Source organism: Gallinula chloropus (assembly GCF_964237585.1).
Source record: "Gallinula chloropus genome assembly, chromosome: 33".
NCBI lineage: Eukaryota > Metazoa > Chordata > Aves > Gruiformes > Rallidae > Gallinula > Gallinula chloropus.
Window position 1 is genome coordinate 65,648 of NC_140118.1, and position 11,900 is coordinate 77,547.

Consider the following 11,900-nt stretch of genomic DNA (forward strand, 5'->3'; position numbering starts at 1 on the left):
CCCGCTGCGGCGCCGGCACCGCCCCCGCCCGCTAAGAGCGCACCAACAGCCGCTGCTGTTAGAAAGTCTCTTAGTTAAAATGTCCTCATTTCAGAGTGCTGCATGTTCGGTCTGGCTGAACCTTGTGGACAGTACAAAGGGCCTGATGTTTGTTGCCTCTCTGGCTAGGGGGGTGAAAAACCATTAGAGGGAAAATGCACACAGAGGTGCGTATGAGCAACATGCATGTCTGTATTTTTTGTTCTTGGGCACCGGTTTGCCTGTAGTGACCCTGCTTTCCCCAGAGGTCCACAACAGCCCTGCTCTGGTTGTTGGCATTTCGATCCCATGTGTGTGCACGTGTGCGTGCGTGTGTTCTGTATAGCCCTCTCCCTCTCCTTAGATGCTCAGTCAAGCCACTAACTGGCCCTGAATGACCTGTCCTCTCAGTTACATCATGTGCAGACACAGATGGGCCCCAGGCCTATGGCCTCTCCAGTAGCTGTGCCTTCTGCCCACCAGCCCAGCCCTTGGCTCAGACCTCCCCAGACTCTCCTGTATGTGGCCCAGACTCGTGGCCTTTCCTGGTTCCCTCAAGTGAAGTTACTTGTCATCTGTACTGGCCTGGTGTCTTAGCAATGGTGCTGGCTGCGAGGAACTGCAGCCCCTTCTCCTGTTGCTGCCACTTGGACCAGGACTCAGAACCACCATTACATAAATAAGCCAGGACAGACTAGTGATCAGCCTCCCCCAGTGAGTCCTATTCCAGGCAGAGGCACTTGCTTGGACTGTTAGGTGATACTTGTGGCCCTGTGGGGTCCCTCACCCTGGAGCCAGGCCTTGGGCTGAGCAATGGGCTCGCTTGGAGCAGGGCCGGGCTGCTCCCCTGGCACTGCGCTCCTGGGGTGTCCCAGTAAAGAGACAGGTGGTTGAAGTCGTCCTCGTCAGAAGGCCTGTCTCATGAAGATATGTCACCAAGTTTTCTGCCCTTTTCAGAACGCAGCTTAGCTTGGTGCACTCCCAAAGAAACTTTAGCTTGTGAACTGAACAAGAGCCCCCTCGTTGTCATCACAGCTTTCCTCGTGTAGTCAGGGTGATAGGTCCTCCTTGCAGAAATGCCAAAAGTTCAACAGTCATAAAAAAGTTTAGCTGGAATTCCCTTTGGTTTTGTAGAGAAATGCTGTCCCCTGAAGGAAATCCTGTAATGTGCCTCTGAAGGGTGCAGACCTTGAGGAGCAGGCTGCTCAAGAGTGAGTTCCCGTGTAGCTCCCCCCTGCCCCCCTACCAAAACTTTGCCGTGCAAATCCCATACACAGTTCAAGGAGGGAAGCAGTGAGAGAGGATGCTGTGTGGTAAATACTGGGCTGATCTTTTGTTGAAGCAGCAAGCGATGGAGCTTTTTGGCATTTGGGAGTTTAGCTGGAGCAGAAGGGGCTGGAATAACCTTGCCAATTGGCATAAACTTATATATAGGAAGTTCCACCTAAACATCAGGAGGAACATCTATCCTGGGAGGGTGGTAGAGCACTGGGACAGGCTGCCCAGAAGTTGCGGAGTCTCCATCTCTGGCGCTACTCAAAGCCCACCTGGATGCTGTCCTGGGCAGCCTGCTGTAGGAGATGTGGCTCTGGCAGGAGGGTTGGACTAGATGCTGTGAAGAGGGCCCTTCCAACTCCCATCATTCTCTTCTTCTGTGGTAAGTCACAATGGTCAGCGTGACATGCAGGTACATGTCATAATAGAGCCTGATTGGGATTGGGCCTGGAGGTGCTCATTAGCATTCTGTAACTGCTGAGCAGGTAGGGTGTCCTCCAGTAGGTCCTGTAATCACTCAGTCTTAATACCCTGAGTTGGTTGAGGGCTGGCCTTTTATTCTTCACAGCTACACCGACTAAGGGCCTGGAGCATATCCCCTGTGAGGGGGATCTCTCCTCCTCTGGAGATACTCCAGACCTGTCTGGACACCGACCTGTGCGACCTGTCCTAGGTAGGCTGCTTAGCAGGGGGGGTTGGACACGATGATCTCTGGAGGTCCCTTCCAACCCCTACAATTCTGTGATTCTGTGTTTAAAAGGAGTTTTTTGGGAATAGGTTCTGGTGGCTGTTTAAGGAGGACGTATTTGGAAAGATGCTTCATGTGTAGAGAATTTGGGTACAGACAGTGTTCACACTGGCCCCTGGCATCTTCCTTTTGGATTGCCAGTTGTGGAAAGATCCTCATCTGAGAGGGTCTTCTGTGTATGTGCTGGGTGGGTTTCTGTGTTGCCTTGTGAATCAAAAGGACCACTTCACCTTGTGACTTTTGGTAGATTTAAGTTGCCCTCCAAATCAGTGTTCTTAGCATTGGAAGTGCCTTCATTTCAACTTTTCTTCCATACTTAAGAGTATTTTTATAATGCTCAGTTGAGTTGAGATACTGAGGAAAGTTGGATGCAGCCAGAGTGGTCTTAGTGTTTCTGCCTGTCTTTCATTCTGCCAGTGACTCTTGGCTTGTGCATGCTATGTTCAGATGTTGATTTTGTGTACTGTTTTCAGTGTTTTGGTTTGTATTTTCCTGTCCTTGCTCTTACATCAACTTTTTGTCTTAGTACTGCAGAAGCAGTTCAGCAGAAAGTGGACGACATGGGGAAGAGGCGCAGAGGACAAATGGGAGAAGACCCTGGGGTATTCCACAGCGTGGGCGCTGCTAATCTGTTCTGTTCTTTTTGTATAACTGGTGTAGTCCAGATAGGGAAATGAATTAGTTGTGATTTTAATTTAGCGGTTCCAAAACCCACTCTACTCTAAAAGAACGTGAGGTTTTGCTCCCTAATTGGAATGTAACATCTTCCTCTTACGGCTGGGCTACAGAGAGAGTCGTAAGGGTGGGTGGTGGAAGACTCTTCTTCAGCAGTGTTATGCTGAAATCCATGTCTTCTACTACACTTTCTGAACTGCCTTGTGAGTTTTGAATGCATGCTCTTTGCATACAGCTGTTTCAGGGCTTGGGTTTTCACTTCACATCTTAGTTTTGCTCTATGAATTTAGGTTCTGCTGTCCTTTTGAATGAGGGGCACTTTGTTTTAGAAACATCCTCATAGGCTGCTTTCACAGGTTTTAGTTTAGATCTGAGTTACCTTTTTGTTTTTAATCAAAGCAGAATTGCAGGTAGTTTCATAGAATGATACAGGATCCTGAGGTGGAAGAGACCCCTAAGGATCAGCGAGTACATCACCCCTCAAGTGCCCAGATGCATGTTTTATCTGCTAGACATTGTTTTTCCTAGGTTTTGCCTGGGTTCTTGGATTATTGATCTGTGATTAATTGATAGACTGGGCTTTGTATTTAAGTGTCACATGTACAAAGCCCCATTTTAGAGCAGGAATTCTTGTCACTGCTCCTGGGTGCCAGTGATGTACCTGTTCTCTCCTCCTGTACCTTACTTCAGTCGCTTGTCTATAAGGAGCACGGTGATGATGTTACTACAGGGGCACCCGATAAAATACACACATCAGGTTTTCTACATGCCTGTGACTGATCTTTCTGGTTTGGGGGTTGGTTTTTTTCTTATTTAGGAGAACCTCAATGGGACCTCCAAGGGAAAGAAAGAAGTGCCAAGAGCTGGCAAAGAAATAACTGATGAGCAAGGTGGGATTGTGGCTTAGTTCTGGTTTAAGTTTTCTTTCCTATGCTCGAGCCAAAAGCCTTGTCCTAAACACTTGACACAAGCTGAACTGTGGGGCATTTTTAGTCTCTTTAAAACAATGATCCATCTTGCTTTTGGCTTTACAAGCTATAGTCAGGGCTGTACTTCAGGGCTGTACTCCAGTGAGCTCAGAACAGGTATTCAGAGAGGAAAATAATCATCAGGCTTCTCCAAAATGCTTCCAAGATAAAAGGCAGCAGATGGCTGTGCACAGGTGGGAGTACAAAGAGAGGTTATTCCTCAGAATGAGGAAGAGCAATCTCACTACAACAGGAGTGTGCCAGATTCCCTGCTTGTGAGCAGCAGGGAGAGACTTCTCAGGAAGTAAGGCAGGTTGCCAGATGTGTACGGAAAGCTCCTGCAGAGTGTGAAGATCGGCAGGGGAGAAGAGAGTGGTGTTCCTTTCTGTGTTTAGCTGGTGATTGGAGGAAGCTGCTGCCCAGGCCTGTAATTAGGAGCTGTCACCCCAGAGCTCAGTGGGCAATTAAATGAGCAGTGAGGTTATTTGGTAAAAATGTAAAAGGCCATATTGACTTTATACTTGGAGCGAGGGGGGAAATGTGAAGGTTTAGTGGGAATGATGGTTGTGATGAGGGCAGTCGGCCCAGCGATCCTTGTAGGAGATTTCTGGATGGGACAGAACGAGGCAGGAGGATGCTTAAGGACAGGAAAGGATGTGGTGGTAGTTGAGCCAACCAGTGTTAGGTTTTGTGATGGATCAACCCTGCACCCCCACAGCGGAGCTCAGAGACACAGTGGCAGGAGGGGGAGCCCAAAGAAGACCCCAGTGGGCTGCTCCCAGGGCCGTCAGCCCATCCAAGCCCCACCTGCACAGGCCCAGACGAGCGCATGGGTACGCAATGGCAGGCACCCAAATCAAATGGAGGAGGAACAGCCACCTGGGCCCCTCCCAGGGCTCTCCCAGCAGAGCAAGGGGAAGGACACGGGGAGCAGAACAGCAGAGAAACTGAAGCCTTTGTGCCTCAAGCCTCAGCTAAAGAAGATGACAGAACTGTTGTTACTAAGACCGATGAGAAGCCACCCAGTCATCTCAGCAAGGACAGAACCTCTGTGTAGTGCATTTTGAATTTAATTTACAAGAGTACTGAAGAAGTTCAGTCTTATCTCAATGTACAGTTGTTCTGCCAGAAGAAAGTGTTGAGAAGGATGAAGAAGATACTCAGAAGAGTTATCACCTTCGAGAGAGGAGGAAACCTGTTGAGGACTATCAACCACCACTGAAAAGTAGGCTCTCTGCAGGGTTTCTCTTCAGAGCTGATTTCTTTCAGTGAGATGGTTTTGGAATGAAAATGCATACGGGCACTCAACTTCTCTTTGCTTTCAACAGAACCAAGGCAAAGTAAGAGCAAAGTTTCAGACTGCTCTTCAGATGCCAGACAGAGGTCCCCATTTGGAAGTCCTCAAAGACAAGAAGACTCCTGCAGCCAAAGAACTGACAGGTTGGTGAATGCTTGGTGATGGTCCTTATTTCTCAGTAGTGCTGTCAGTGACACTGCTGACTAATGCTTCCAGAGGTTTTGGATTGGTGGGAATTACAGATGAACGTTAGGATTACTGCTGTGGTAGTCCAAGGGTAGAAGGAAAGCAAGTATTGAGGGGGGAGGCCATACTTTTTATTAGCCATTAATTATTTGAAATGCAGCATTTGTTGTCCTCGATGAGGTGATTATGGAGGGTGGGGCTGAGATGATGTAACTGAAATTCTCTCCTTCTTGACTTGAAGCCAGAATGTCCCTCTGAAAAAACATTTTGCTCTCAGACTTTTTAAGCTTGGAAGATACCAGTTACTTTCTTAAAACTAATTTAGGAAGAGGGAGACCCTGTGTGGATTTACTTAATCACTCAAGTACTGATTTTGGCTTCTCTTTGGAATCAGTTCATGTTTGAGTAGGAAACTGTCCTTCACCAAGAAAAAGGCTAAATGAAATTAGAAATTGTAAATGACCACAGTCATGACAGAGGGGGTTTGGATCCTGCAAGCAGCGAGAGCATGGAGCACGCTGTCTCTTGCTAGATATGAGGAGCACTTTGTTCAGCATCCTCAAGAGCAGACAGAGAAGGAGGGGTTCATGAAACTGTCTTTTTAAACCGGTTTAGAAGGTTTGACTTTCCACAGAGTGGATATATGACATGAGGTGAAACTCCATTTCTATGTGTGTGAGAGAGAGGACACCATGAATCATTTGTTTATGCCATTTCTTTGCAAAACAGTTAAACATTTTACCTTCCTAAGAAACATGAAATTTCCCTGTCACAAGGGAAATCGTGTAAGGGCTTTGAAGTGAGATTCATCAGGAGAACAATCGTCTGAAACTAATAGATCTCAAAGGAAATTCTGAGATGGAATTCATTTAAATGTTGATATTACTTAGTGTGTACTTGAAAGTGTGCTTTGGGGGGTTCTTCTATCACCCAAGTCATGGTCAGTTCACAGTCTGCATCTGTGGAACTCCTTGTTCACAGCTTGCATTCATCTGTGTGTTGTGTGGTCTGCCATGGATATTCGTAAGCGCTAAGAGTTGTCAGTTAGCCTGGCTTCATGTCTGGAGTGACCATTTTCCTTTGCTTACTCTTGGACATTAAATGTAAACCATTTGAACAAATATTTACCTCTTTTTGAGGTTCATCTCACTTAGGTGGTCTTCTGGGTTCACCTGCTGTCATTATAAATGTAAAAATCTTCTAGCTGCATGCTAACAAATGCCTTCCTCTTCCTCTCCTTCGTTCAAATCAGGTGTCTTCCACTAAACCTCAAGAAAGATCGAAGGAAAAGGGGAGCAAGTCTGGCTGATGTTGATCCAATGCAAACAGGCCATTCAGTAAGTAATGCTAGATCAGCGTGCCAGAGAGGTGTTTGCAGTGTTTCTGAAAGCTTCCAGTCACATGCTGCCTATGGGTAACCCCCCTAATGGAAAGGGGGTTTACAGTTCTGCTCTCAAGCAATTTGAAAACTGCCCAGAGCTCTTCTTTGTGCTGACACAGACTTTCTGATGGAGCCTTGTCAAGGTGGTAGCTTTCTGTGATGTATGAGATGTGCTCTGTTGACTTTCTCTTTAGGTACGATTTGATGGTGTGGGTGGTCTTTCTGACCACATTTCAGCTTTGAAAGAGATGGTCATTTTACCGCTGCTTTACCCAGAAGTCTTTGAGAGATTCCAAATTCAGCCTCCAAGGTAACAGATACTGTGTACATTCTAATTAACCCATTTTCCTGAGAGTATTCAACTGAGCTATCAATATGTTTCCATGCTTCAAACTCTTCAGCCTTGTTGGTGGGTTTTCTTAGCAGTAGTAAAAAAGAATTTATTTAAAATGGGTAGAATCTAGAATCCAGGTGCAGCAAGGGCATCTTTTGTCACTGCCTTGCCTTTAAAAGGCGGGCTTGGGGTGTTCTTGTTTTGAGTTTGAGGTACAAGCCAACTTGATTAGTTTACAAGCAGGAAGGAATACTATACCAGTAGTCAACTGTAATTCATTGCTTGCAAGTCCAGTGTTCTCTCTCAAGAGTCTTTTGTTGCAAGTGATCAAGCATGACTTTGAGAATTGCAGCCACAGCGTTGCAGTGGTGGTTGTGGTTGGGGTAAAATAAGAGTCTGTCCACTTATTATGCTGCTAAATTAGTTCTGTGTCAGGAAATAAGTAGAGATGTAATTGTTAGCTTTGTATGTGTTTGGTCAGCAAAGTTCAGTTGTGCTACAGTGAAATAGGACTTCAAATTCTTTGCTTTCAGTCACTTTGAAAGTATTACAAATAACGGAAGGAAAGTCTTCCAGGGTTTGGCTTCTTTATGCACTGAAATTCTTTTTGAAACAGCAACGTTTCAGCTGTTCTCACTGATGACTGTATTTATCTGGAAATGCAGTTTTCTCTCCCAGCCTTAGACCTGCACCTTTTTTAGCATCAGCAATGCATGGTCTGGGAGAGCAAATCCAGTAACTTAGAGCTTTTGAGGGGACAGTGCAATGCTTCACTGTCAAATCTTGCCTTCTGCAAAGACAAGCATTTCAATGCAGTGTATCACTAAAGAATGAACTGGTAATTCCCAAGTTATGCCAGTCTCTCTAGCATATCACTGAAGAATGAACTGGTGATTCCCAAGTTATGCTGGTCTCTCTAGCATATCACTGAAGAATGAACTGGTGATTCCCAAGTTATGCCAGTCTGGGATTTTGTGCTAAGGTTTATTCTTGCTTGGCTGTGCTGTGCTGTAACCTGCCCTGCTAGTTTGTGGGCAGTTTTGGAAGTGTCCTTCTGGGATGCTATGATGTGCTCTCAAGGTTTGTACATCTCCGTTCTCCTCTCTATCAATTGCACTTCCTGCCTTGTTAAATTGCGTTGGAACCCGGAACTTCCATCTCTTTTTGCCTTCTCCCTCTTCAGCTGTTGCCGCTAGTTCTGGTTAGGAGAGAAGAGGTGTGTAGTTTAGGGATGGGGGTTGTAATAGGTATTTTTCCATTAGGGGGGTTATCATATGTGAATTTAATGGGGGTTTTGTGGGGTTGTGTTTTGTTTTCATTGCAGAGGCTGTCTGTTCTACGGTCCACCAGGAACTGGGAAGACACTGGTTGCTCGTGCGCTGGCTAACGAATATAGCCGAGGTGGCAGGAGAATTGCCTTTTTTATGAGAAAAGGTGCCGACTGCCTGAGTCAATGGGCAGGGGAAACTGAACGACGGCTTCGTGAATTGTTTGATCAGGTAAGGTTGGAATGTGCCCTGTGTTCTGTCCGAGTGGTAACTGTAAACTTCTGTGGTCAGTATTTTTAGGAAGAACTCCCTGCTCTTTCGTGTTTTGTCAGTGTTTCCTTTTGCACTGGGTTATTTAGGGGCATGAGGTCTTGACCTGTATTGGGAAAGAGAAATAGAGCAAATGGGAAAACCATGCGAAACAAACCCGTTTAAGGATTTTTTCTCCTTAAAATAGTGCTTGCATTATGATGTCAGGATCCTGTGTTTCCATTCTAGGCCTACCAGATGCGACCTTCAATCATTTTCTTTGATGAGATAGACGGCCTTGCTCCTGTGCGGTCCGACAAACAAGACCAGATTCATAGGTAGTGCCTTTTTTGCATCTACATAGAAGCTGCTCGACCTCTGTGAAAAGAAGACCAGAACCTGTTTAACGCTGTGTCACGGGAATTGATCCTGCAAACCAGTAATTGCTGCTAAATTACAGAGTATTTTTCAACAAGAATTGAAATCAATTCACTAAGCTTGATAGGAGCACACGGCCTGTATTAGCTTATCAGTTTCTTTATGTCTTCCAATGGGTCTTTAGCTAACCAGTGTCTCACTGATAAAAGCTTGTTCTTTTTGAGTCATCATTGGAGAAGACTGTGTAGAATATCAGAAAATGTTGTAAACCAGTGACTGGAAATTCTGTTTTTTCCCTTAGCTCTGTCGTAACAACTCTTCTGGCCCTTATGGATGGCTTTGACAGCAGAGGAGAGGTGGTGGTAATCGGAGCCACCAACAGGCTGGATTCTGTAGATCCTGCTTTACGAAGACCTGGACGCTTTGACCGCGAGTTCTTCTTCAGCTTGCCAGATACAAAGGTCAGAATTGAAATTCAGCCTTCATGTTGGTGTGACAAAGTCCTTGAGAACAGAACCAGGGTCACAGTGCGGTATTGCAGAGCAGTTCAGGTGAAAATCAGTGTTGACAACTTGGACAAAAGCCACGCTGCATTGGCAGTAAGGTCGGGTACTGGGTCTCTGTGATTGTATGTGACTCTGGCAGTAAATGTCTCAATTAACTATAAATTACTGCTTTCACATCTTGAAAAGGAAAGAAATGTTGTGCACACAAGCATTCCTTTTTTGCTAGGAAAAACTTTTACCAAGGCTGGTGCCAGAGTGAATGAACTTGTTTTCATTCCCAAAGACGTTCCTGTTTGTTTATGTACTGTATCCACCTAGACACTGCTCTCTATTTGTACTCATGTGAGGATCTGGGGCTTTTTGTGTTGGTTGGTTTGGTTGGCTTTTTTTAAGAGAAAACGTAGGACAAACCACAACCATTTTCTTTCCAGGCTAGAAAGGAGATTTTTGAGATTCACACACAACATTGGAGGCCTCAGCCACCAGGCACGTTCCTGCAAGAGCTCGCTGACAGATGTGTTGGTAAGTTTGAAAACAAAGTGAGCTTCTGCACGTGGCTGAGTCCGAAGGAATCTGAGCTTCTACCAGGCAGTACCCAGGCTCTTGCACCTTGCTGCACAGCGTGGCAGTGAGGCACCTGGCACGGCGTGGGAGAAGTGAAGAGATTCTTTTCTTTTCGTGAATATTCTTTTTGTGTCTCTGAGAACGTTGAATGGGTTTGGGGCATCTTCCTCAGGAGCAAAGTTCTGATGAGGAGACTGCTTCCTAAGGGTGGGAGACCAGGCTGCGAGCTACGTAACAAACCTTCTCTGCAGCGCGGTGCCTCTTGAAGTGCTCTGTTAACCTGTGAATTGTTGGCTGCAGGCAAAGTCTCTCAGTATTGCACTTCAGAAACCTGGGCTTTGAGTGGTGTGCTGCCTGAGACTGATGTCCCATTTGGCTTTTGTCTTGTTTCTTAGGGTATTGCGGTGCTGACATTCGAGCCTTATGTGCTGAAGCTGCTCTCTGTGCTTTGCGCCGCCACTATCCTCAGATCTATGAAAGTAACGAGAAGCTGCCAATCGATGTTGCTTCTCTTGAAATAACAGCAGAGGATTTTCTTGTGGCTATGCAGAAGATTACTCCAGCTTCACAGAGGGCTTTGGCTTCCCCTGGGCGAGCGCTATGTCCTGTTTCCAAACCGCTGCTTGAAAACTCCCTCGCAAGGATTTTACAGGCCTTGCAGAGAGTATTTCCCCATGCAGAGTCTGCGCTACAGGAGGACCACCAACAAGGTACAACAGTAGCATTCACTCCTTTAACATTCTGCCAAAGCTAAAGCTGCTCATTTGTGCCATCACCATCCACCAGCCTCTCCAGCGGAATGGCAGCAGCACTGTGTAACAGGCAGGGGCACACCTTCATTGCAGGAATACCACGCACAGTTTGTGTTCTGGATTCTAAACTGAAGTGTGGGATGGGAGCTGTGGATGACTTGCAATATGCAGTCGACAACAGCCTTCTCTACTTCAGCATCCTGTTTGTGGCAGTAGCTAACATCCTATTTCTCAGGTGTAAATATGGATCTCAGATTGAATGTACAAGGTAGCTCTTTCAAAACATTTAACTAGGGGCAGAAGGGAAGGCTTCTAATGCCTGTCTGAGGAATGTCAGGCCCACAAGTCACGTATAAGTGGTTTAAGCTAAATACTGCTTTAGCTGCCATGATTTCTAACCCTAGGGTTTTAACCTGACTGGCTGTGGATTGCAGTGCACACTTGTACATGAGATCAGAGTGGTTTAGCACTATATACGCTGGGGCTCGGCTTGCCCAGCAGATGTGAGGTGCTGCCTATGACAGCCTCAGGCCTGAGCCGGTTTAGTCTGTCCATTGGTGAGAGTCTGTAAAGTGATAAACTTGCTCCACCCCAGACAAATGGAGGTTTGTTAACTGCTATTATGCTAATCTCTGGAAAATATCCTACCAGGATCACCATCAACCTTTGAAGAAATGCCACCGCATAAAAGACCCAGAAGAGAAGAGAGGCAGTTCCTCCATCCTAGAGGGTAACTGTTTATGCTGATCTTCAGACATTTTAATGTGCAGCTTGTATAAGCTAACAGCTGAAAAGATTTACTGTTGTCGCTACTGTTGGGTCAGTTATTTTTCTCTATCTCTGTCGCTGTGCTGTCCAGAGAAACCTGACCTGCTGAGCTTGGTTATGTCTCTGGGATCTTGGACTTCAGCCAGCAAAGGCACAACAGTGTAGCACACAACAAGGGCTCTTGACAAATGTATTTCGTGCTAGTGCAGAATGATGACTAGAAAATCCAAACAATTCAAACAATGAGAAGGACTGTGTAAATCTTACACATCCTTCGGGTACAGCTGTAATTTAACCAATCAATTGTGCACTTCAGATACGGGGAACGTGTTTCAGTGCCCACCTCAATGTTTTTTTACTAATACTGTTCTCCCTCCCTCCCTCCCTCCCTCCCTCCCTCCTTCCCTCCTTCCCTCCTTCCCTCCTTCCCTCCTTCCCTCCTTCCCTCCTTCCCTCCTTCCCTCCTTCCCTCCTTCCCTCCTTCCTTCCTTCCTTCCTTCCTTCCTTCCTTCCTTCCTTCCTTCCTTCCTTCC

At 46.2% G+C, this 11,900-nt stretch overlaps 1 protein-coding gene across 1 annotated transcript; it reads left to right on the forward strand.

Annotated features, from left to right (window-relative positions):
* Nucleotides 1-6,375: 6,375 nt before the first annotated feature.
* On the forward strand, nucleotides 6,376-10,601 carry LOC311202982 (ATPase family AAA domain-containing protein 2-like; the record flags this gene model as incomplete). The annotated part of the gene is made up of 7 exons (XM_084277620.1): nucleotides 6,376-6,504; nucleotides 6,743-6,858; nucleotides 8,207-8,381; nucleotides 8,649-8,737; nucleotides 9,079-9,238; nucleotides 9,715-9,805; nucleotides 10,243-10,601. 7 exons carry the CDS (start codon nucleotides 6,376-6,378, stop codon nucleotides 10,599-10,601), a joined length of 1,119 nt encoding a protein of 372 aa, XP_084133746.1.
* Nucleotides 10,602-11,900: the final 1,299 nt, after the last annotated feature.